Source organism: Rutilus rutilus (assembly GCF_951802725.1).
Source record: "Rutilus rutilus genome assembly, chromosome: 20".
Lineage (NCBI taxonomy): Eukaryota > Metazoa > Chordata > Actinopteri > Cypriniformes > Leuciscidae > Rutilus > Rutilus rutilus.
Genome location: NC_140225.1, coordinates 6,013,734 through 6,040,922, shown reverse-complemented (window position 1 = coordinate 6,040,922; position 27,189 = coordinate 6,013,734). Strand labels below are relative to the sequence as shown.

General features: G+C 36.7%; 1 protein-coding gene across 1 annotated transcript; it reads right to left on the bottom strand.

Annotated features, from left to right (window-relative positions):
* Positions 1-1,250: 1,250 nt before the first annotated feature.
* On the bottom strand, positions 1,251-27,188 carry marchf5 (membrane-associated ring finger (C3HC4) 5). Its single transcript, XM_084390544.1, has 6 exons — positions 26,798-27,188; positions 14,777-14,979; positions 7,704-7,834; positions 7,442-7,625; positions 5,115-5,281; positions 1,251-4,063 (listed from the first exon to the last, which is right to left on the bottom strand). Exons 1-6 carry the CDS (start codon positions 26,839-26,841, stop codon positions 3,947-3,949), a joined length of 846 nt encoding a protein of 281 aa, XP_084246670.1. The 5' UTR covers positions 26,842-27,188; the 3' UTR covers positions 1,251-3,946.
* Position 27,189: the final 1 nt, after the last annotated feature.

Sequence of the window (27,189 nt, the reverse complement as noted above, 5' to 3'; positions counted from 1 at the left end):
CTAAAGATTTTGTCTTACATTCTTAAACCTGTTAAACATTACAAAGGAGGGGTTTTTAATAGATAATTGGTATTTCATGGAATATTGAACTTGCACTTTATGCTCAACTTCACCTGTATGCTATTACCATAAAAATAATTTCAACCTTCACTTCATCAGTGCACAGTACATCTCAAAATGCAAAAGTGCTAAAGTTTCCAGTTGCATATTACTTGTTTTCATGAGTTATTTTATTAATCTGGATTATGAATATATGCAGTGTTGCAAATGATGGCATGTCCAGCTAAATCGGGTTAGTTTTACCTGGCCTAGATTCCACATGATGAATTATTCATATTCCCTGCAACGCCTCATTGGTAGTCTTGAGTTTTCTTCTGGGAACAGACTTTAAATAAATCCCGCCCAAGGCATATGCAAAATAAAGGGGCGGGGCCTAGTTGAGTTGCCTTAGTTGTGTATTGAAACTTGCGGTTATGATGATAAGAGCCCGTGGCATTTCCGAAACACGCTTGAAACGGTTGACCAATCACAACACACTGGTCCATTCGACCAATCAGAGACCATTGCGATTTTCAGAAGGAGGGGCTTCATAAAGACAGGAACTCAACAGAGCGTTACTGGCAGACTGGGAAGAGAGGAGCTGCAACAATGTCGAATGTGTGAAAAATAAAGTTTTTTTAACATTCAAGTATGAAAACCTATTCTAGTAAACCCTAAAAACAAAATCAATGTGCATATTGGATATGCATAAGCAAGTCAATATTTTAAAAAAAAAATTTAATGGTTTGATTAAATAATTAGTGGTTATATTGGGTAAAATATTATATAATATTGTAATATATTGGACAATATTTTATATAGTGAGTCAATATTTCAGTATTTCAAATGACCCTTAAATACATTTATTCCTAAATGGTTTCCTGCTCTCAATAATTTTCCTTTTCTTTTTTTTAATTACATATTGCCTCCTTAAAGATAAAGAATGTAAGAATGTTCTGTTGCAAAAGCATCAACACACACATTACAACCCGTTTAGCTTGAGGGAGCTGTGCATATGAACATAGATCAACCAACGAGGCAAGTCTGATTATCTGAAAAATAACACTACAGGGAAGGGTAGCAATTCTGCATCTTGATGCCAAAGATTTTAGGAGTACACTAGTAATAGATCTCAAAGCTAAGAGACATGCGTTTAAAATCCTCCTGGTTTTTAGTCCAAGATAAAAACTCAAACTGCCCAACACACAGTCAAGCATTGGAAAAATACATTTATTTACATAAATCAACCAGAAACTATAAATCCAGAAGCCGTATCTGTACAACTCATCCATTTATACAACATACATTTTCTGTATTTGGCATTATGCTTCATCTGTACAACAGGAGACATTATTGTGCCATATTTAGGCAACAGAATAACTGTCTTGTAGTTGGTGTAGATAAACACTATTTTTAGCAACTACGTCAACATTAAAGGAGCTGTATGTAAGAAATGTATTTCAATTAATCAAAATGGCCCTGAAATGTCACTAGACATTAAGAAATCATGTTAATTTCAAATACTTATATCACTGACAACAGTAGTCCGGCCAGGATATTGTCATTTAAAAAGTGAAGTTGCAGCCCTCAACTGATGTTGATGTTGTCATCTTGTGTTTTGGCCTGAAGCGCCACCCTCCACCTATCTACCAATCACGAAGTCAGTAGTGTTTCAGCATCCGGGTTGCCAGCTCTGCTCTAGTTACCACAGCTACGTAGCAGCCTACGTTCCTGCTGGATCCTGCAGCCTATCTGGCAACCTCGAGTCAGGGGGTAGGGGGAGGGAATACACCGCTCTGAAAGTGATTGCAGTACCAGTTTTGGCCACAATCTTACATACGGCTCCTTTAAGCATGTTCTTTCAGTGTTACGTCTATCATCAATAAGCTCTAATGATGCGCTGTAGCTCTATGGACAAATAATACTCGAACAGCTAATTAGGAGTAAAGCGGAGTTAAAAGGTGCAGTAGGGCGATTTTTGGGAAACGCTGTTGAAAGTGGATCGAACCGAGCGCGACAACACACTTGTAGCCAATCAGCAGCAGGGGGCGTGTCCACTCATGATGGGGGAGGAGAAAGAGTGAGCAAGAGGAGAGACTGTAGAAAGAGAGATGGCTGAGAGACATTACAAAAGAGAAAAGGTCAGAGGAATATCACTGGAAAAATAAGGGTTATGATCAGGCAAGAGTTTTAGGACCCGCGCTAATATTAGAAAGGCTTTCCAGCGCTGGAGAGACCTAAGTGGGAAGACCTGAAAACGGACGCCAAGGTTGTTGTTTCTGCTCCATAACTGAGTAACAGGACAGTTTTGAGAGTCATTGTCTGTCTGGAGCTGCTGGCGACTAACTACCAACTCTTACTAGTATTTACTGTATGTTTATTTTTTGTTCTTCCTTGTCGTTCGTTTGCCATCTTTGCTTTATTTTTCTCGAAGCACTATTTTGCTTCGCTTCAGTTATGATAAAGAGACATCCACTCTTGCATTGCGTGTTCAGGCATTGTTGGGGGCGGAGCAATGAAGAGAGGGGTGTGTTTGTTTGGGTTGATTTCAAATATCAACAGTGTTTCTCAGAAATCGCTTACTGCACCTTTAATTACACAAGCTTTTTAAAATAAAACACCTGCCTCTCAATGCACACTAGATGATGTTTAATAAATTCACACTTTAGTGTACTGTTGCTCAGTATGCCATCACTGCACTGTATTTATATACTATTTTCTCCCAGATGTGCTTCTTGAATCAGAAGTCATCAAACACAACGATTCAGAAAAAAAATTGGCATGTTCACCAAATACACTTGTCCATCTGTGACCTTTAAGACACACATATTGTCGTGGTGTAACAAAAAAGGCCACTATTACTCTTAAAAGTTCTACCAGAGGCCATTTATCTATTATGAAACAGGTTTATTAACAGCAGTTATGAGGCATCCGGTTACCATAATGTTTTAATAGAGTAATCGATCAAAGGACCAAACACTCAGACTGGATTCTTAGTTTCTACAAGGCTCTTAACAGACTAAATCAAATTATCACATGATTTCTGAATTATAAAAGTGACTCCCTGAAACTCAGACATCAACACTACAAAGATGGAAAATAAAGATGATCGGCCGATCAAATTATGTGAAGGCAGGCGAGACAGTGAATTTCACAAAAGCTGTCAGGGTCATATTTCTCCCCAAAATCAGCATACAAACGTTGTTTCAAAAAGCCTATAGTTAGGATTTTTTGCAGTGAAATATTTCAAATAAAGACATTTGTTAAGCATCATTTTAAGTATGTTATACAGTAGTATATGATACATACTAAATCTAATTCATATTGAAACAACAAAAAAAATCTAAGCAAAATATATTTTATTTTTGAGTGAAATGGGTAAATTTCTTTGAGCAGTTTATCTGAGAAGAACCACCACATAATAAAGGTTATTTTATTAGCTCATTATGAACTGCTTTAGATATTTATGTTTGCCTTTAATGTTTAATATTCCATTTGTTAGGCTAATTAGTGGAGGAAGAATCTGCAAAAGTGCTTCACGTGAAACGGCATGTTGTCGTTTTGCATGTTAAGGATACTTTAAAGCTTCAGAAAGATGTGGATTCACCCGAACATTTCTAATTCAATATAAAACAATCACTTATTAATATAAAACGTTCTTTCAATATTTATTCTCTTTCTTAAAAGGTCAAAGCCCATAAAATAAGTAACACACGACTGTCTGATTACGTCGACTGAAATAAAGCTGAATCACTGTTCAAACTCCAAACAGAATAGTCACATTCACAGGGAAAAGAAAACCAAATCCAGCGTCTGTAAAAAAAATGTCCAGTAGTGTGGCGGCGCGGTAGTGTCTCTTAAAGCTGCGTGAAACCAGAATGCCGGTGGATGGAATCGGTTGATGAGCTCAGGCCTCTTCCAGCTCGGGGAAATTAAGGATCTTGCGATGAGCCTGTCGGAGATACTGCTGCTGCTTGAAATAGACCTTAAACGCCCCTTTAATAGCCACAAACGCAATGCCACCCTGAGAGACAGAGAGATAAAGGTCATCAGTATGAGGGAACATGTGCACATATCATAGACTTGGGGCCAGATTTACTAACAGCTTGCGTCCGTGCAAACCCTCTTTTGGCGCTGAAAAACTACTGTCAGGATTTACTAAAGTAAAAAATGAGCGCTGAAAAGGCGTGGACAGGGTTATTTTTGCGGCTGATCTTATTGCTTATGCATTTGTAGGAGTTTCTAGCCTGACAAGCCAGACCCACATCAAGATGTTGGGAACACACCATTGGCACGGCTCAATCCGAGGGGCGGGATAAACGGTTGTCTTTCAAATTCCCTCTGCACGCAATAGGATATCGCTACAACCAACCAGAGCGTTTCCCAACAGCGGAGCTAGTTGATAGATTAAACGGCGAACACATCTTCCTTTTTTAAGAATGACTTCAGTGCCGTTCTTTGCTCTTTTCTCAAAGAAAAGCTTAACTCCAAAGCCGATTCGAAAGACCGCTGTTCGCCAGCAGCAGCCACCATTCTTTGTTTTCAAGTAGCAGGGAATTCACGCGGAACCGTCACAACTCTGCCGTCATTATGTTAAGCCCGCCCACCGACTCTATACACGATGTGATTGGCCTGACTAGAGTTTGGTTTTTCCAGCTCACAAGCCAACGGAGAGTTGCTAGACGACACTGGCTGCAAAATAAAATGTTGCTGCCGCTAGGGTGCGTCTAGATTTCTAGGCTAAGGAGTTTCCCTTTCAAACGCAAAATCTATGGGAGGAGAGTATTTCAATGAATCATGCAACGTGATTTTACTTTTTTTTTGCAGGTTTGCGCTAGTCAATTTACTGGTATTTGCAACATTATAAAACGCCAAAAAAGCATGCTAGACCAGACGCTAACTCGCACTGCTCTTGATAGATTGTGTTGGTCATTATGGAAATGATCCAGCTGCTTTGGTAGGTCACGCGCAGAACTTTCCACTCCCATCTGTGCTGTTTTTGGAATTGCGCTTATCATGCTAATCTGCCCTGTTTAGTAAATCTGGCCCATAGGTTTCCACCATGTTCCTCGTACCAGAATGGTCCTCTGAAGATTTGAGTTGACGCTGCTGAACATCAGTTTACCCACGATGGTGGCGATGGTGGGGAACACGAGGGCTCCGCACAGGATCCGTGTGGCTGACACGTGATCGGCCAGCGGACTGGCCTCTGCCGGGATCCTGGGCACCGGGCAGCCGATACCTGCGCATCACAGAATCTTGTAGTAAGCAATATAACTAAACAGGGCCTAAAACTGACTAAAACCTAAAACTTGCCACAGCTAAAACTACTAGCCTAACTACTATAAATTAAAAACATTAATAGAGACAAGTAACAGTAGTTTTCAGGTGGAGACATAATCAAATGTAAAATGACACTGGATAGGCTTCACTGTATAAATAAACATTGTTTAATCCTTATTAAAGTTACAAAAGTTATTCAGTCAAGAGCATTGAGTGATTTTTTCTTTGTCTTGTTGTTTGACTAATGCCTGGTTCAGATTACACGATTTTAGCCCGATTTTGGCACGATCCGTTTGACGTAGGGTGTCGTGGGGATTCGTAAACGACAACGGGTGTCGGGACGCAAGATTCGATCGTTTCATCTCGTATAGTGTGTCATAGTGGGCGACAACCTACGTCGCGTCTGCGATGCTTCACGACAGAAAGACTAGCATGTTTAATTTTTTAACGGTCCTCCACGACGGGTTCCGTCAAGAGTGAGTGAGTATGTGAGCGAGAGTGAGTGTGCGAGAGTGAGTGTGCGCGAGTGTGCGAGCGACAGTGAGTGTGTGTGTGTGTGCGCGCACGAGTGTGTGTGCGTGCGAGAGCGATTGTGTGTGTGCGCGAGTGAGTGAGTGAGCGAGCGACAGTGAGTGTGTGTGTGTGTATGTGTGCGAGTGAATGTTTGTGAGTGAATTGTGTGCGTGTGACGGCACGCGATGACTGGTCGGAAAGCAACGTGTAGTCTGACATGTTTCTTGTCCATGACAGGACAAGATTTTAGGAGTCAAAATCGTGTAATCTGACACAGTGACTATCGTAACAGACACAAAAATCTTGTAATCTGAACCAGGCATAACATTGCAAACACAGATAGCAGCAGAAATATTAGGCTGCTGTCACTTTAAGACTAATGCGCTGGTCCAATACTGATACTGATACACATGCGTTGTCTTTATCTACTATTTACGTTCACTTAAGCCATGACTGACTATGTTTACTAAGATACTAGTAAAGAATACCAAAAAATTGTGTGAATTTGTCCGTTGAAGCGCAAGTAGACAAGAGAACTCAATTCATTATGTGTCTGCACACAAAACTTTCCACACAGGGCCAATTGCGTTCCCTTCTTGTGCTTGAATAATTAAATTGGCAAAGCTCAAACTTTTGTAAAACCGTCCCCGTAAACCGTCTCGAGCCGTTGTTCATGTTTGTTCACGTACCGGTACATGTTCTCATAACATTACATTGTTAGAATTCATAAAAAAAATGTTACAGGCCAACTGGTGATTGACACCGTTTTATATACTCAGATTTTTACTTGCATTTTGCATTTTCAGTGTTCATTTAAGCCCCTGCAAGCTGATGAACAGAAATATCAGCTGGTTTATTTTTTCATTGTGTCGTTTTAAAATTATACTGACAGTTTAAACTGAATTTTGAATTAATATTGTGTAAAATAAGTGTTTATTTACACTTCATTTGCAATCAATACATTTTGTATTAGTGTTAAAAATTCACTTTTCCATCAAGACAATAGAATTGTTTATATTTGTTTCTGTTGGTAGAAAGAAATGGCAGAAAAGATGTAGATAGAAATCGTAGGTCATGATAAAATAGGAAATTTCTATAACCTAACACTAAACACTGAATATGTATTTAAAATATTAAACCATATATATTTAAATAATATAATAAATATAATTATGAAATAATAAACATAATAATTGCATTCAAAAGATAATTAAATACATGTGTGTATGTGAACATTTATAAATATAAAGAATGTCCAAAATTATGTAATATAGGCACAGATTATATCATTTTTATATTATTTTAGTTTTTATTAATATTTTGAATTCTTTTTTTACTTTTGTCATTTTAGTTTTCACTTTAATTTTAGTTAATTTTTTTTTTATTGTTATGTGCTTTTGTCTTTTTTCATTATTATTATTTTGTTTATTTATATTATTTCCATTTAAAAAAAAATCCATTTTATTTAAACTAAACAAAAATTTTAAATGTTGCTTTAACTAACTGAAATAAGATGTTCATCTAATATTTTTTTATTTTTTTATTTCAATTAACAAAAATGTTTTCATAGGTTTAGTAAAAAATAACAACCCTAGTCACCACTGACCTGGAAAGATACTGTTGAGGATCTGAAGCTTATTGGAGTATTTCCTCCAGATGCGGAGCACGTAATCTTCCCAGCGAATCATCTTCCCCAGAATTAGCATAACTGGGATGGTGGGCAGGCCGATCAACAAGAAGAGAGGATCGGCCCGTTCCATCACATCCAGACCTTCCTTATGACCAACAACCTGAGAGACGAACACAGACAGATTGTTAAGAATCAAATAACGCTTGTGAAATCAGTTGAGCTGTGAGTGATGTCTCACCTGCATGACAGTCACAGCCCCGTATGTGACAGCCGTCCAGTAAATGGATCCCACCATGATTCCAGCAGCAGCAAACGGGCAGGCCTTCGAGATCAACCTGTCTGCCAGATCCAGCACATACACCACCGGCCCTGGACACAACAAAAGTTGCTGCATTTTTAAGTACGATCAACTTGGATGTTGAAGTCATTTCAACTTAAATTACATTAAACTGAAATTAGTTGAATTTTGTATAACATAATTTTTTTTGAAAATTGCTTAACTTATTTTGATGAGTAAAAGCAATGTAAAAACATGTTGTCATAACATATTATTGATCAAATCATTTTTTTTAAACATGCTCTTCCGGTATGAAATGGGCTTTTTTAATGGCTAATGGTGATATCTTGAAATTCGGCGGCCTATACATTACTGATATACATGCTAATATTTTCCCATGATAACTTAATAAACTTCTGTTAACCTAATATTAGCTGAATATCAGTTTATAACTACAGATATAACACCAATCAAAAGTTTGTGAAACTATTTTTAAGCAAGGATGCATGAAATTGATCAACAGTGACAGTAAAGACTTTTACAATGTTACAACAGATTTCTATTTCAAATAAATGCTGCTCTTTTGACCTTTCTATTAATTATATATTCCTATGAAATAATTCTGAAAAAATCATCAGTTTCCACAAAGATGTTGTTAAAAATGTTTCTTGAGCAGCAAATCAGCATATTAGAATGATTTCTGAAGGATCATGTGACACTGAAGACTGGAGTAATGATGCTGTAAATTCAGCTTTACCACCACAAGAGTAAATTACATTTAAAAAAAATATTATAATAGAAAATATTATAATTAATATTATTATAATTAAAAATATATATATTATTATATTATATTATATTATTATAATTAAAAAATATATATATTATAATTAAAAATTTTCATAATATTTCAAAATATTAGTGTTTTTAATGTTTTTTTGATCAAATAAATGCAGTCTTATTGAGTATAAGATACTTTTTTTTTTTTAAACAACCCCAAACTTTTGAAAAGAAATGTACTATTCTATACCCTTATGTAGATATTAAGCAATATATACTGTATTATACACACAATTTCACACAACAAGAGGGAGACTACATATAAAAAACAGGTTGATATTGAGGTCTGAATCATGTGACTATGACAGCAGGATCGAGAGAGGGTGATGAATCCAGAAATGAAAGGAGGAGTGACTCTGGTTTCCGTCTCTCCAGCAGGGGGCAGAAGGTGCTATTCTGATGAGAAACAATCAATCACTCGGCCCGAGCCTGACTGTGTCATGATTATTCAACCAAAATTGATAAGAGTGATAATCACTTTATCGTTCGTTCCATATGTGACCAATGATGATTAAATCCCACATGACTCATGAATTAAGTTTTACAACCACTGCAAAGCACACAAGTCTCAATGACCTATGCTTTATGAAACAGTCCTAAAAAGGAATGAGGAAATACTCAAAAGTGGAAATGAAATCATGCAATATTTACTGACCTACAACCTGCTTTCCTCTCAACCTATAAATACCCTCCACTGCAGGAGATGTCTGGGACGACTCTCTGGAGACTGAGGAGGACATTCATTTCCTCATTTCTCTGCTGAATCATGACTTCATTTTCATTTCCACTTAACATTTATCATACACAGAGCATTTTAATCCAGTGCTGTACATGAAACCACAGCTCTGCCAACCAAAGAAAGAGTTTAACATGAAACATCTCAAGAATAGTTCAGATTTTACCAGAAAAAATGTAAGAAAATAAAGAGAAAATTAAGGGAATGTATATTTTTTTGTATTCTATTCTTTTTTAACAATTATGCACAATTTAAAGGGATAGTTCACTTTGAAATTAATTTTTGATATGTTTTAGCTTACCTCAAGGGCATCCAAGATGTAGGTGTCTTTGTTTCCGCAGTAGTTTCAATTTTGATATTTTTAGGTCAAACCGTTCTTGTCTGTCAGTCATATAATGCAGGTCGATGGTCACTGTCTCAAAACACAAGCACAGAGTCCAAATTAAAACAATTCCCCATCATAAGTACACATTGATGACCTAAGACACGAAACGAGCGGTTTGTGTGAGAAAACGAACAGTATTTATATCGTTGTTATCTCTTGAAAACAGCACACGTCCAAATGATCTGACGGCGCGGGCGGGTATAGATATATAAATAGATGTCGCCTTGGCTACTGCAGTTCATTGGAACGAAACCGTAGCCAAGCGACATCTAGTGTATACATCTATACCCGCCCGCGCCGTTAGATCATTTGGACGTGTGCTGTGTTCAAGAGATAACAACGATATAAATACTGTTCGTTTTCTCACACAAACCGCTCGTTTCGTGTCTTAGGCCATCAATGTGTACTTATGATGGGGAATTGTTTAATTTGGACGATGGGGAATTGTTTTAATTTGGACTCTGTGCTTGTGTTTTGAGACAGTGACCATCGACCTGCATTATATGACTGACAGACAAGAACGGTTTGACCTAAAAATATCAAAATTGAAACTACTGCGGAAAAAAAGACACCTACATCTTGGATGCCCTTGAGGTAAGCTAAAACATATCAAAAATTAGTTTCAAAGTGAACTATCCCTTTAAAACCATTTTACCTTTAGCAAAGTACTGAATTGCAGTAAAAAAATAAAAATATTTTAATTAGTATGATACAGATTTATATATATATATACACACACACATACATACATATACATATATATACATACATACATACATACATACATACACATATATATATGTAAATCTGTATCATACTAATCATACTATATATATATATATATATATATATATATATATATATATATATATATATATATATATATATATATATTTATTATATTATATATATATATATATATATGAATCTCAGGGCAATCTTTATCAAACTAAGTGAACTATAATTAAACTACAAAGAAATATTATTTTATTTTATTTTATTTTATCTCATTTTGAGGCCTGAGAAAACTCATGGGCTGATTGTCTGCAGTACAAAAACCAAAGAACAAACAACATATAAATCTATACAAATTCGTCATCAGACCAAAAAGTTCCTGTAAAGGTTGTGAGAAGTTTCTAATGTAAATTAGCTTTCAACGCATATTAATTCAGCTCTCAAATGCATAGCAGACACTTTCTGGTGTGTGTGTGTGTGTGTGTGGTGTGTGTTGAGATCACTGACCCCTCTCAAGAAAATGAATATGGAATATTCTGATGACAGCACCGGAATCTGGTTGACTTTCTCTCTGGCACTGCAGCGAGAACCTAATGTCTACTGGCAACAGGAAACATTCAGGCATTTTCTGCTGCCGGCCACAGATTCCGTTATTAAGATCATTAAAACTAAACTCCACTTAGCAGGAATACATCTGCAGTCTATTCTCTCTCGTTTCACACCAGCTGAGCAGCTCTGCCAAAGAACTGCTGTGAAACAAGGACTTTCTGTTCCCTACAAACCCTCTCCAATGCCAAGCTGCGTAAAACAACTTCAATGTGATGTCATCTCAAGCTGCACAGCTCAGAAGAACATCTTGAAAGTTAATCAGGAGTATTATATTTGAAAAAGACAGATGTTCTTTCATCATCTTCGTGTCTGTGCCACACCATTCAATACCCGTCTCTAAAAGACTCAGTTTCAAACCCTAGTGACCTACCTAGGGAGCATTTAAAGGCATCATATAAATAAAATAATGTAAAATATCATACAAAGGCAGATACACAACAGCTAAATCATGCTGCCTTTTAAGATTAAGATAGAATAATTTAGGCTGAATTGAGAAAACATACTTAGAACATCCTTTTTTTTTTAACAGTTGGAAAAAGTCTCAAACCAAATGTAGTATCTACTATACAGCAGTGAATAGACATCATATAGAGAGTAGACCGCTCACTAGGGTTCGAAACAGCCCGACTGTCTTCATCATTGAGTAGACCAGGACAGAAGCATGTGTGGAAATGTGACAATAATATAAAAAAAATATATAAAAAAATCAATTACTGTCTAAACAACTGATTCCACGTAGGGAAAAGGAAATAAATGTAAATTTAAATCACTTGAAGGTCTGAAGTAGCCTAGAAATCTAGACGCACCCTAGCGGCAGCAACATTTATTTTGCAACCAGTGTCGTCTAGCAACTCTCCGTTGACTTTCGAGCTGGAGAAACGAAACTCTAGTCAGGCCAATCACATCGTGTATAGAGTCGGTGGGCGGGCTTAACATAATGACGGCAGAGTTGTGGCGGTTCTGTGTATATTCCCTGCTACTTGAAAACAAAGAATGGCGGCTGCTGCTGGCGAACAGCGGTCTTTCGAATCGGCTTTGGACGCGACTCTGGAGGACTTGGAGTTAAGCTTTTCTTTGAGAAAAGAGCAAAGAATGGCACTGAAGTCATTCTTTAAAAAGGAAGATGTGTTCAGAGTTTTGCTGACCAGATACGGCAAAAGTTTAATCTATCAACTAGATCCGCTGGTGGGAAAACGCTCTGGTTGGTTGTAGCGATATCCTATTGCGTGCAGAGGGAGTTTGAAAGACAACCGTTGATCCCGCCCCTCGGATTGAGCCCTGCCAATGGTGTGTTCCCAACATCTTGATGTGGGTCTGGCTTGTCAGGCTAGGTCTGAAGGCTTTATACATGAAATAACTCTATGGGTTCAATGGAGTACTGCATCCACCAAGACATCACGCATTATTATACCCTAACCCTAAATATAAAATCCAGCAAACTGAGCCCGGAACATGAACACAATGTGTCCCATGGAAGGAATGAGAGTGTTTGTAAAGTATGCACTGCATTGTTATGCAGGTAATGTGTGGACGCAGTTTCCCGTCAGTCTGATGTGAAAAGACGTCCCTGTCTGCGGGCTGCTGAAATCTGACAACTGAATGTGCCTCATCAGGACTTTCATCTTTGTTACCAACAGTACAAGAAGAGGAAAAACATTCCCCATGTCAGAATCTTCCTTCAGTCAAATCAGCACAATCTCTAGTCCAGGGGTGTCCAATCCTGCTCCTGCAGGGCCACTAGTTTCTCAAGTTTGAAAGTTGAACGGGGATGATTGAAGCAATTTCACAGTCGGCCACGGTCACCCTGACAACCGTATCCCAGAATAACCCCATCGCTGTGGATAGAGACGGAGAGCGAGAGAGGACGACAGACTGGCCCTCTGGAGATGCAGTCTGAGGAAGAGTATTAGCACACCGTGAAGAGAAACTAATGCTGTTATACTCTAACCTGATCAATTACATAAGCGATGAAACACAAGAGGATGAAAAATGACATTTCGTTTCATGAGCAGCGGATTACTGGAATCACAAGCAAAGCCTCATCACCAATATCAAAAGAAGGATTTCTCTGGAATCAGGATTGACCTACTAAGTATAAAAAAAACATGCAACTATTCATAACTACTGCAGTGACATTTGATGAAGTTTGATAAAGTCTATGAAAGCGAAAGCATGTCACAAATGTCTAGAATTCAGCTTGTAATGTGTGGTATGTAAAACTGTTTATTATATTCCCAGCAAAGGCAGGGACGATGTATTGAATTTTTTCACTTTCAACTTGGCCATTAAAAGGTAGAGTAGGCAATTTCGGAGAAGCTAGCAATAGCAAGCTAGCTTTGAAAGCCTGAGATCCCACCCTCCCTTCAGAGCGTTTTTAATGCCACACCACCTTTAAAACACATGAACGCGCACAACCTGAGCTGACATGTACCACCTGACTGCTGCAGATAGTGGCATTCATAGTGTTGACATAGAAATGCATAAATCCGCAGAACGTCACGGGTTGCCATCTCGTAATTACGGTTACAATATGGCGTGAACGCAGCATAAGCTTGATGTTTTACTTCAGGAGGAACTGTAAATGAGGCTGCTGTTTGTTTGTGGCGCTCTGTGACTGTCTGTCTACTACTCTAGCCTTACTGAACGCGCTAATGCCTATGTTGAATACCTATGTGGACAGGCAGGTAGGACATCCTATCAATGCATTCGTTCGGACCAAATTCAATGATTGGACGAACATTTTTTGGTCCTGACACTTCCTCAAAATATATATGTACATGTTTTAATATTAAGACCACTTTTATTATTGATTGCTATCAGGATGTGAAGAGAGTTTAAGCCAGTATAACAAAAAGTGTTCATGAAAAAATTGCCTACCCAGCTTTAATTAGCCATTAAACTAGCTTTACAATCCTCCCTTATTTCACAACATGAGTATGAGAGCGTTACAACAGACATTTTAGTATCAACTATGCCTTAAACCTCAACAAAAATGTTCTTAGGATCTGTTCACACAGAAAATTCTAAGAACAAAAACTATAACGATAATTATGATATTAAACTACTGATCAAAAATTTGGGGTCAAGTAATTTTTTACTTTTAATCAGCAAGGATGCATTAAATTGATCAAAAGGGACAGTAAAAAAAATGATAATGTCACAAAAAAATTATATTTCAAATAAATGCTGTTCTTTTGAATTTTCTATTCATTCCAGAAAAAATGTATCACAGTTTCCACCAAAATATTAAGCAGCACAACTGATTTCAAAGTTGATAAATAATAATAATAAATGTTTCTTGAGCAACAAATCAGTATATTAGAATGATTTCAGAAGGACCATGTGACACTGAAGACTGGAGTAATGATGCTGAAAATTCAGCTTTGGAATAAATTACATTTTAAAATATATTATTTAAAAAAAAAGTTATGTTAAATAGTAATAATATTTCACAATATTACTGTTTTACTCTATTTTTGCTCAAATAAATGCAGCCTTGGTGGGCATAAGATATTTCTTAAAAAAAAAAAAAAAATCATACCGACCAACTTTTGAACGGTAGTGTTAAACATATTTAATCTTTAACATGTTAAAGTGTCACTACATCATCAAACGTAATTGCAAAAACAACAGGTTTCCTGACCATATATTCTCTCTGTATATTAAACACTGATACAAGATCAGATTTTAAAAGCTGACTGACACTTCAGCATTGAAGAGCTGTCATACCAAGCTTAGGGAACACGATGAGGTACTCAGCATTGCATTGTGGGCAGGCGACGCGTGCGGTGCTGTTTCCCCTCTGCTTCTCATCAACCCAGCGCTGAAGACACGACTGATGAACCCACTTGGTGGAACCACGACAGCGGCACGGGCGCACCCACTCCGCTGTACGATCATCCTCATCTGTGGCAAAACACACCCAGCAACTCCTGTAAAACACACGGAAAAAAAAACCAGAGAGACATCAGCACTTGGCTTGATATGAGTTCCTACTGTGATTCAGGGCAAAGTATAAAAACATAAAGGTGAGGAGAAAGTTTGTCATGTTATTGTGTAAAGTTCAAGGCTCAGCAGACTACAGCTGCAGGAGTTATTTTTATAGTTCAACTCTTTAAAGTATCAAGGGAAAAAAGAAACTGCAGAGTAAAATGGGTCAGTGACTAAGCACAAATGAAACCAGATCATGAACATTTCCAAACCAATGTGTTCAAGATAGTTTTATTTACTAGGGGTTTATTGAATTGAAATAATATGCCAATAAATTACTCAAATTATCACAATTCCAAATGACCATTTTTTGCAAATAAAGATAATTTAAAACCAATTAAGTTCATTTAATTTAATTTTTAGATTATTGCGGCAAATCTCTGATTACACTCTTAGAAGAAAAGATTATATACAGAAATCATACATAGAACCTTTTAGGTGTTCCCAGCATGGGACCATTTCATGCATTTAGTTTTAATTGATTCAGTTTGCATTCATAAAATTTAATTAAAATAAAAAATGAATGCAAACTGAATCAATTAAAGCTAAATGCAAAAAAAAAAAAAAAATTGTAATTAAATTTTATGCATTTAAAATAGCCTGTTAAACATGAAAGCATTATGCATAAGACATTTCTCCTTATATAGAACCTTATTGGCATAAAGCGTTCTTTAAAATTGTGTCAAGAATTGCGTTTCTATATAGGAATCCATTAAACCCTTTTTTCTAAGATCGTAGACAAAGACAATATTATTTATTTTAATGTCTAGCATCACGATAATAATGTCGATCCTGTAAATAATCCATGGCAAATCTGTCAGTGTTTCTGCGCTGTCGGAGGAAAGACAGAGACTTTCTCTCAGGTTCCTGCGCCAGATTTTCCGTTCTGACCGTTTTTTTTGAATAAAACATGAGGGATGAAGAGCGGCTCAGGTGACCGGGGTCATGAACCTCCTGTAACCATCACAGACCCAAGAAAGCCTAGATTTGTAATTTCATGTACCTCTTCATCTTCTATAAAACATGACCTGATCTCAATTTAACGGTGTCATTTTTCAGATGTTAAAATCACAGAGAAATCTTTCTGGGCTAAATTATTAATGCACTGTGGGCTAAAACATTAACAAAGGTTAATAAATTCTGTAAATAAATACTGTTCATTGTTAGTTCACGTTAGTTAATGCCTTAACTAATGATACAAAATGAGACCTTATAGTAAAGTGTTACCAAAAAATACTTTATTAAATAAAAAAAGTATTGGTATTTACAAAACAAGCAACGGGTGGAAGATGTGTACAATTTTTGTAAATATAAATTTTTTTAGATTTACAATTCTATTTTGTACTGGATAACAGAACTAGAAAATATGTGTCTAGAATGATTCTGTCCTGAAAGCAACTATCATAGATAGTTGAAAGACTAGAAGAAAAATAAAGAGTGACGAAAGGAGAGGAGTTCTCCATGTTTCTTAAGAATGTGCTTCTCCTGTTCCAGTAACCCAGCCTCCATCATGACAAACATCAGAAACACAATCATCCGCGTGAAACGCGAGACATCTGGCCGTCACCCCTCACTCTAACTGTGTTCATTAAAGTGTACCGTCAAGGTCAGACAACCAGATTATCAGCTAATAAACCAGGTGAAACAAATTGTGCTGTGAAACAGAATCTGATTTAAGCTTGTTTGCCTTCACTCAACGAGGGTAAAGTTTCAAACTACAGCTTATATTATCCACAGCAAAATACATACAAGGTATGACATATGATAACATGATGAGATTTTTGTCTGTTTTGAGAAAGAATAATTCTTTCATTAACGAGTGTGCTTTAAACCACAAATAAATCAAATTAAATCACTAATAACATTTTAAAATATACAAAATATAATAATTTAAATAAATTACGCATAAATATTTAAATATATTACACAAATAAATAATAAACTAAATATTAATAATATATTTTTAAAATACTTAAATTATACAAATAAATTAATTTTTCATTAGAGAGGACAGGGTTTTAACAATACAGATTACATTTTTTCTTGTCTTAGTTGTAAGTTAATGATACTTTGAATCAAATAAAATAGAATTGAATCATGGTGTTGTTAAAAGATTCCCAACTCTAATAAAAATAAATACTAATTTAAAAAAACTTAAATATACAAAAAATAAACTATTTAAATAAACTATATAACTATACAAATACATAATAAACTACTACGGAATAATAAAAAAAAATATTTTTATGTATAATGGAGGTTTTTTTACTTCCGGGTGGATCACCTATACTATTGGTCCTCCTAATTGTCAATCATTCTGGTGAATCAATCAAACTTATTCAAAAAGTGGAGAGGGCGGGTCTTATCTAAAATTCGGAAAGATCCTCCACTATACCTTTAAATGAAAAACTACTAATACAAAATACTCATTTTTATTTGAGAGGATCATCTTACCTTATAATACAGGGTTCAACAATAAGGTTCTGTAGTTACTTTTTTTTTTCTTCTTACTTATAAGTTCATGATTCCCTGAATCAAAATCAACTATTGTCGTTAAAAGTCGTTCCAAGCTCCAATATTTTGTGGCCATGCAATATAGATCATAAACCCTGTTCTTCAGGAGTGCTGACTTATGTTCAGATCAACCGACTTTTACTATAACATAAACATGCATTAATTATAGCACCTTATCTCCACATGTGCAAACATAACTTGAGAATAATAAGGTTAATAAAACTTTGACTTTGTCCAGCTGAACAACTGTGATCGCATTCTGTTCACAGCTGTAACTGAAGACATATGATGGAATTACTTTTCAGCACTGTTTGCGATTATGTTTATGATGGTTAAAATATCTCCAATATACCGGACCATTTCCTGTTAATAAATCATGCGAATATTCCAGGAACAAACGCCCAGAAAAGCAGGATTCTCGACCTCTAGATTGTCAGTTCTTGCAGAATACAGCTCTAATGTCTATAAGATACCATGAGGAGGGCAGAAAGCAGATACCACTCACCTTTCTTTACATGTTAAGAGCCCGGGTTACATGACACAGAAACACAATCTATACAACAGCGAGGGGGGTCTCTGCAACTGATAACCCTAATAATAGCTTAAATATCCTGAACCCTAAGAGCCCTAACACCGGCTACTATTTCACACAGGAAGAGTTTTCATGGATAAAGTGGCTAATTTTTACTGATGTAGCTTTAAAAACTGGAATGATGAAAGTTTAGATGCTTTATTTTGATTTTGGCCAGATAATGTGGAAGCAGTTTGTGGAAAAACTAAGCGGCAGATTTACTAACAGCGCAAACCCACTTATGGTGTTAAAAAAAACAACTACTGTCAGGATTTACTAAAAACACGCAGTGAAAAATTAGCACTGAAAAGGCGTGGGTTATTTAAAAAAAAAAAAAAAAAAAAAAAAAAGATTAATTGAATTTAATAAAAAAAAATGTATGGTAAATGGTTGCACACAATTGATTTTAGCTACATTTAAACAAATGTATTAAGTTGAACTTATTCAATTTTAGTTCAACTTAATGCATTTGTTTAAATGTAGCTTAAATCAATTGTGTGCTACCACTTACCATACATTTTTTTTATTAAATTCAACGAATAATTTTTTTCAGTGTATTAAGCGTTTGTAGGAGTTTCCCTTTCAGACTCAACATTTATGGGAGGAGAGTATTTAAATGAATCACGCAAGGTGATTTACTAAGGTTTGCGCTCGTCAATTTACTGGTGTTTGCTCCATTATTTACCGCCCCCCAAAAAAAAGCATGTTTTAAACCAGGCGCTAACTAGCTCTGCTCTTGCTAGATTGTGTTGGTCATTATGGAAATGATCCTGTGTTCTTTAATTTGTGTCTCGTCAGTAGACTTTACACTCCCATCTGCCCTGTTTAGTAAATCTGGCCCTTAAAGGGATAGTTCGGCCAAAAATGATATTTAACCCATGATTTATTCACCCTCAAGCCGTTCGAGATGCATATGTCAATCTTTTTTCAGACGAACACATTTTCAGTTATTTTAGAAAGTGTCTTAGATCTTTTAGTGGTTATAGTGTGAAGCTATGGGGCTCACCTCCTTCAAGTCCCAAAATGTGCATGCATCCTTCACAAAAGTAATCCATCCGGCTCCAGGGGGATAAACGAAGGCCTTCTGAGGGTAATCCGTGCGGTTTTGTCGTAGAAATATACATATTTAAAACTTTATAAATGAAAATAACTGGCTTCCGGTAGCGGTCGACGCGCGTTCACGGAGATGGATGCTGGCATATGACGTAGGACGTAGCGTAGGAAGCGCCGTGACGTAGAACGAACGTAGAGTTTTGATTTGCTCTGCTCTCTGGCTGCGCTGTCACGTTCGTTCTATGTCACGACGCTTCCTACGCTACGTCCTAACGTCATACGCCAGCATCCATCTCTGTGAACGCGCTACCGGAAGCCAGTTATTTTCATTTATAAAGTTTTAAATATGTATATTTTTACGACAAAACCGCACTGATTACCCTCAGAAGGCCTTAGTTTATCCCCCTGGAGCCGGATGGATTGGCCGAACTATCCCTTTAATGTATTAAACACTGAACAAACTCTCCAATGAACCCCAAACCATAAGTATGAGCAATAGCATCAAAAAGAAGGCCAACGGTGTGTTACAAACACAAACTCTCCTGCATGTTCTCATTGCTACACAGATCAGACTGTATTTAAAGAGGCATTAAAACCTCGGCACAATGCCTTTATTCATCGGCCATGGTCACGTGACTGTGGGAACCTGAAAAACCTTTCAGCCAACAGCCAGCAAGAGAAACTTCCATCGCCAGGGAACCGACAAAGAGCCGAGCATCACAGGAGTCTCCGAGATCCAAGCCGTTTCTACTACGAATAGCCTAAGGCTGCCACGATTATGACATTTTATCTGTCATATAAATAACTGAGTTTATCCAACGGCATACCATATCAGTTAAATACATGTAAATGTAAAAAAAATTACACTGAACATGGAAGCAAACATCAGATTTCCCTTTTTTGCCAAATATTTTTGGTCAGATTAAGTTTAGTGTTTTTTTCCCCCTCATATTTAAAAATATAAAATGTTTTCCTCATATTTTGGTGGTTTAAGGAACCTTTTAGGGTCATTAAAAACAAATATACCCTCACTTTTGGCCACTACTCTCTCTCTCTCTCTCTCTCTCTCTCTGTGTGTGTGTGTGTGTGTGTGTGTGTGTCCCATTATTCAAGTCCAACATTTTTAAACAGAATTATTATGTGATAGATTGTGACTACTTTACAGTTGGTTTCACTAGTTAAGCACTAATGCTACATCAGAGTTCATGTAACTTCAGTCACTGTTTTCCAGTAACGTCAGTCATCTTGAACTTGCGGTCTATATTTGTACTGGGAGAGGGGGGGGGGGGGTCAGATATGGCCTACTGCTGATCCACAAACACACACACTCTCTCCCCTGTGGTCAAAGTCACAAGACCCATCCACGAGATCACGTTTCACCAGCAAACGTATAAAGCCAGGAGAAACATGAATTCATACACAGAATTACCAGCATACTTAAAAACTACATTTATGTTTGACATGTTTAAAATACAATAAAAAAGAAATCCTGACAGCAATTTCCTCTTAAAAACGGGACTATTCCAGGAGTAATACTGCAAAAATCCTAGTGCAAAAGCAAGATCACAATTAAACCTTTCATGAGCCAAATAAATCAAAATCACCACGAAAACAAGATAGAAAATTCTTCTTTTTTATGGAATATTGAAGTATTTAATTCATTTATCTGTGCACATCATTACTTTTTTAAATTGACGTGTCCTCATAATCTTAAATCATATTAACTTTCCCTCCCTCTTGCAACGACATCAGATCGACCAATAGCAAACCACAATGATCCAACAACCCATCCAGTCAATTCCCCATGGAAAAAAATCAAGTCCTGCTCTACATTTTATTTTCTTGTTTAAAGAAGCCGTTTCATTCAGATACGTCACAATAGGGAAGAAAAGACTCAACTTCTGTTTCATGCCCATTTTTAAAATCATGCAAATCTTGACTCCCAGAAAATGCAGAAAGCCAGCCGTTCACATTTTTGTTTGCTGTTTTTAATGCTTAGGGTTGAGGATTTTAACAGACCACTAACACTAACTACTATTCTTTAGCACTTGTTATACTTGTTGTTCAAGTAAATGAAACATGTAGGCCTACTAATTTTTTTTATCAATAAATTGTGAATGTCAAGTGACCATTAACCAACATCAGAAAACCATGAACATGAGAATGTGTTGTTAAAGCTGAACTCGGCAACTCTAGCGAACTCTAGTCACTTCTTTGCTGATTTTCCCTTTTGTTGTCGCATGTTTTCCCCACGAGCTCCCCCTATAGCTGTGGGGGTGCTTATATATAACAACACTGTCGTAAGAAACTCACTTGCGGCGGGGGGTTACCTCCTCCCCCTCTCTACCGCTGCTCATGTGCGTTTGTTTTGATCGGAGCAAGCCAACTGTATCGTGTGGAGCTATGTCTACCGAGTACCGAGGTGGGTAATCATTATACATGTGCGTGTGTTTATGTTGAATTGCCGTAAAGCAATTCGTGTTTCGCGCTCGTTCTCGTTCTTGTTCTCGCTTCTCACGAGACTTCCAATTTCTATCTTGCCGGGACGGTAGTCCCAAAGTTGCAAGGTTGGTTTTCCGCCTGGGAACGCTGGGGGGAGCGGGGAAAGTCACCAATATCACTAGAACAGGTTGTTTAACCATCCAAATGATTTCTAGACAGTTTTATTAAGTTAAAAAAGTTACCAAGTTCTCCTTTAAATTAACTTAAAATCTCATGGACACGGACAAAAACTTTTGGGAAACATCCCTGCACTATGAATGTGCAAGTAATTTTGTAGTCAAGTGCCCTAGAAAAAATGCGATTTTTTTTTTTGAACAATCACTAGAATAAATTAAAAGGTAAGTGAATTTTTTTTTTGCTTTATTTACAAATAAAAAGTTTTAAATAAAAAAAATTAACAACATGAATTTATGAAAATGCAAGATTTAAAAAAAATAAAATCAAGGATAAATTCAACTGGACCTTACACTGAAATTACTTTGAAAAAAAGTATAATGCACCCTGTCATGGTATATTTAGGGGCCGTTTACACGACACCATTTTCAGCTAAAAACTAAAGAAAAAAATTTGCCCATTCATTTATTCGACAATTGAGTTTTGGGAGTCTGAAAACGGATTTCACGGTGCACGTTTTTGAAAATGATAAAGCTATCGTCTCTGTTTAAACAACAAAAACGTGAATTTGTGAAAACGGTGACGTCATGCGCATGCATATTAGGTGTTAGGTCTATAGGTGTGACGTTTTTTTTTTTTTTTTTTCAAAGTGACGTCGCCAACTACTGGCCTGGCAGCAGAATACAGCGTTTTTAGTTGTTTTCGCAGATCAGTGTGAACGGGGATCATTTTAACAACGCTGTCACCATGCACGCGAAACGCGATACGTTTTTGTGACACGCTCCACTAACTTCATAGAAGACAGCAGAAAGCGGCATCATGTTTGTTTTCTTCATTTTCTGTATGACCATAAATGGAGTTGGAGTTGGACCATATTTAAAGTTGTTTCCGCTGTTATAATAAGGGGGGTACTGTGCAGACGACATCATCCAGATGTGCCAATCGCCAGAGCTAGACTACAGGAGTTTTATTTTTCATTATTCTATTTGTTTTGTGCATTTATAACACAAGAGATGCTTCTCCGTTTTGTAGCTGATTGTGATCAAGTAACTTAAAAAAAAAAAAAAAATCAGCCCTACAAAAATGCAAGAGTGCATTGTGTTCACTGCTTAGTGCTGAATACACTAAAGGAGGCTGTACCAACTACCTCAGGGAGGACAGGGAGGTGGAACAAACTGTAATTTGCACTAATGTCTGTTCAAAATAAATGAACAGAAACCAAGCATTGGGGATTTGTTGCTTTTTCCTGTCGTACAGAACTCGTATCGAACCGCGACCCCAAAACCGAGGTACGTACCGAACCGTCACTTCTGTGTACCAATACATCTCTAGTAGGCACCATGCAAAACCACATTTCATTCACACAGAACATAACACCGATAAGGTCCAAAAGATGATGGATTATTTCAAGACTTTTGAAAAAACAGCCCGTTTTATCCATGATGATGTGGAAACACATCAAAGCTGTGCCGGGAAAAACAATAAGGCGGAGAAAGTGAGGTTTAAAAACAGCCAAAATAAATGGAGCCAGCTTTCTGAATACCGACGAGAACAAAAGAGGGTGATAGAGTGTCTGCCACGTAAAGGTCAGACAGGATTTAAGCATGACCCCGTCTTTTCAACCGGTGAAGAGCTGCATTGCAGAGAGAGCAGCTGCGGGTGGCAGGCCTTGATAAGGCCGTGTGTGTGTGTGTGTGTGTGTGTGTGAATCTGATAGAGCTTCATGCTGCTGAGCGGCTATCTGCTTCACACAGACCTGTGAAGGTTGTTGCCTCAGTGACGGACATTAGAGAAGGATGCAGGATCCATTTGAGAGAGATGAGAGCTTTCACCATGACAACTGACACAGATATGCCTAATGTGCCAATAATCCACTTTACTAACACAAGTCCAGTACTTTCCTCTAAATATACTTTTCCTTACAATGTAAACAGAAGTATGAGGAGACGACATGTTCAAAAATCATATTTCCACATCTGCATAATGTACACTACTGGTCAAAGGTTTGGGGTTGCTAAGATTTGCTAAGTTTTTTTATGTTTTTGTAAGAAGTGCTCACCAAGGCTGCATTTCTTTGATCAATAATACAGTAAAAAAAACTAATATTGTGAATTATTATTGCAATTTAAAATAACGAATACATTTCAAAATGTAATTTGCTCCTCTGATTGCAAAGCTGAATTTTCAGCATCATTACTCCAGTCTTCAGTGTCACATGATCCTTCAGAAATCATTCTAATATGCGGATTTTCTGCTCAAGAAACATTTCTTATTTTGAATCAATGTTGAAAACAGCATTTATTTGAATTAGAAATCTTTGGTAACATTATAAATGTCATTACTGACACTTGTGATCCATTTAATATGGAAGCTAGTTTCCGCTACGTAATAAAAAAAAACATAAAAAAGGAAATTGTTTACATTTCGCAATCGCAAATGTCACAATTCTGAGTGGAAAATGCCAGAATTGTGAGTTTATATCTAGCAATTCTGACTTTTTTCTGAGAATTAAAAAAAAAGAAACCAGAATGGCAAGATAAAAAGTCAAAATTACCTTTTTATCATTTTTATTCCATGGTGGAAACAAGCTTCCATTATTTAATGCATAATTGTTGAATAAAAGTATCAATTTCTTAAAATAAAAAAACTACTGACCCCAAACTTTAAAATGGTAGTGCATGCATACTAACATATAAAAGATTCTAGCATCTTGCTGTCGAGTGGAAGGACAAATTTGCTAGTGTGTGTCACATCATTTTCTAGTTCATTTTGCAAGCGCTGGCCCTCAGGCAAACAGGACAGTCTCAGTGGAAAAACATGGACAAGGTCAGGACACCGAACAGCTCGACTCCACGCAGTGACCCAATGCATGATTACTGAAATGAGAACTTGTCCACGTCATTTACCAAAAAAATGCTCTATATTTAGAAAATATGCAATTATAGGGAATATGCAATATTTATGACCCATGAGGGTCGATCTGTAAAAACTGACCACAACAACAGTGTCATTATAAACTTCTCCAGGACACACTGTCCTCCTATAGCTGGGTTCATTAAAAGTAAAATCTCATAATACTCATGAATCAACATCACATGTGGCAAAAAGCTTCGTTGAAACCATCCAGTGACGTGCTCAGGTGTGCGAGTCAGATCAAACAGGCAATCTTATGACTTTTTTATGACTGTTTTACTATTAATATTCTGGGGTCAATACAAAAGTTAAGCTGTGTTTGTTGATTAACTCAGAAAATAAACCCCAATCATACCACAGATTGTAAAACATACAACAATGGTAATGTAATGAGCATATTATTATGTATATTAAGTCAAAATGTGTTGACTTTTTTCCATCTGTAAACTGGTAAACCCAGTAACAATTGCATTCACATGACACATACAAAGATAACAAAAATGCTAAGCCAAGATTTACATCTATGCATAACCAGAAGTAATCCCACCGCTTAAAAAGAGAATTTAATCAACTTAACAGCTCAAATAACATACATTTGTATGTATGCAAGAAGTAATATAAGCACTTTGTATAGCCTACTTTATAATATGACATTACAAAATGCATTTATACTACATTCAACAGAAAACAAAAAGCATTTCACAGATAAAGTAACTTATTTAATGTAACTTTCTGCTCACATAACTTACTCTTATATAACAGCCATGCTAAGCTTAGTATCTACACATAGCCCAAGACCACATTAAAGGAGAACTCCGGTCAATTTTAACATTGAGCTCATTTTTTTGTACATTTGGAGTGCTGTCAGTACAGAGAACAACGACAAAAATCGGTGTTGCCTACACAGTGTTATCCTCGTTTTAAAATTTGCACCCTGTTGACTTCAATAGGGCAAGTTTTAAACCTGCTTTTAGCCTCTCAACATCCTTGATGTGTCATTACAAGTGCACAGGTCATGTGAGTGATTCCTTCGGAGTGAACGCGGGTGAATCTGACTGCAGTAGATGTGAAAGAAATATATAAAAAATGATGTTTATTCAGCCAGCGCACATACCTGTATTTACATCCTGTTTTCGGTCGAAGTCCACAGTAATCGATTGTCGAGTTCACGCGCATAGGTTTAGTACCTATGATCACGCGCGTGAACTCGACAATCATCGACAATAAACATCGAACTCGACAATAAACATCATTTTTTATATATTTCTTTCACATCTACTGCAGTCAGATTCACTCGCGTTCACTCCGAAGTAATCACTCACATGACCTGTGCACTTGTAATGACACATCAAGGATGTTAAGAGGCTAAAAGCAGGTTTAAAACTTGCCCTATTGAAGTCAACAGGGTGCAAATTTTAAAAGAGGATAACACGTTGTAGGCAACACCGATTTTTGTCGTTGTTCTCTGTACTGACAGCACTCCAAATGTACAAAATAATTAGCTCAATGTTAAAATTGACAGGAGTTCTCCTTTAATAATAACAAAATTATTATTACGTTTTTATTATTGTCAATTATGTCAAATATTATTTTGTCCATAATAAAAACATTTTAATATCTATTGTCAATAATGATATTACCATGTAAGTATGTTATTGTTGCTGTAGTATAATATAGTTAGCCTACTATAATTGTGTCAAAATTGGAAAGAATATAAAAATCAGTTCTACATATCGTTTTCAAATATGCAATCGGTTGTAAAAAAAAAAATTAACATATTGATATTTAGAGCAGGGGTTGGATCTACAAGTAGGCTAAATAAACAAAAGAGTAAGACTGAATCAAAACAAAATTAAAAGGCCAATTCAAGGTCACGCCCCCTCGCTAAAGACGTCACATCGTGTAGATAACAGACATCTCTATTTAAGAGCATAAATGCTCTAAACCGGTAAGCAATCACTCAGTAGCTACTATATATTGTTCTTTAAGAATATTTATAACTATATAAAAGCATATATGTGTGTATTTATACTGACTGGCTGCTTATGTAGCTCACATTAGCCGTTTGTTTACATTATATTTCTTCCACTCACCTGTCCACAATCTGCTGCATCACAACCGCTCCCTCGTCTGCCATATTTACATGAGTCCTCACACTTGATTACTGACTGAAAACTAAACTATGATAATAGTTTAATAGTTTAATAACAGAGATTTAATCGTCAGGCCGCAGTGAATCGTAACGCCGTGTTAAACACGCATGTGAACACCTTACTGACATCAAGCAACAGCTGGAATCCGATTATAAACCATTTAAATTAAATATTACAAACTGATCTGTTAATGAATATTCATAGATGTCTGTATTTCCAGAAACACGCAGTGACTCCATTGACTGCGCGTGAGAAAACGCGAGCGGACGTGCCGCGCATGTGCGAGCGTTAAACTTCACTCTCGCGAGGCTACAGATGCACTCTGGGACGTG

Coding starts and splice junctions, on each gene's coding strand:
- marchf5 (XM_084390544.1), bottom strand. CDS start 26,841: ATGGCAGACGAGGGAGCGGTTGTGATGCAGCAGATTGTGGACAG. Junction 7,626..7,703: donor GGGCTGTGACTGTCATGCAG/GTGAGACATCAC, acceptor TTCGTCTCTCAG/GTTGTTGGTCATAAGGAAGG. Junction 4,064..5,114: donor ATCTTCAGAGGACCATTCTG/GTACGAGGAACA, acceptor TCTGTCTCTCAG/GGTGGCATTGCGTTTGTGGC.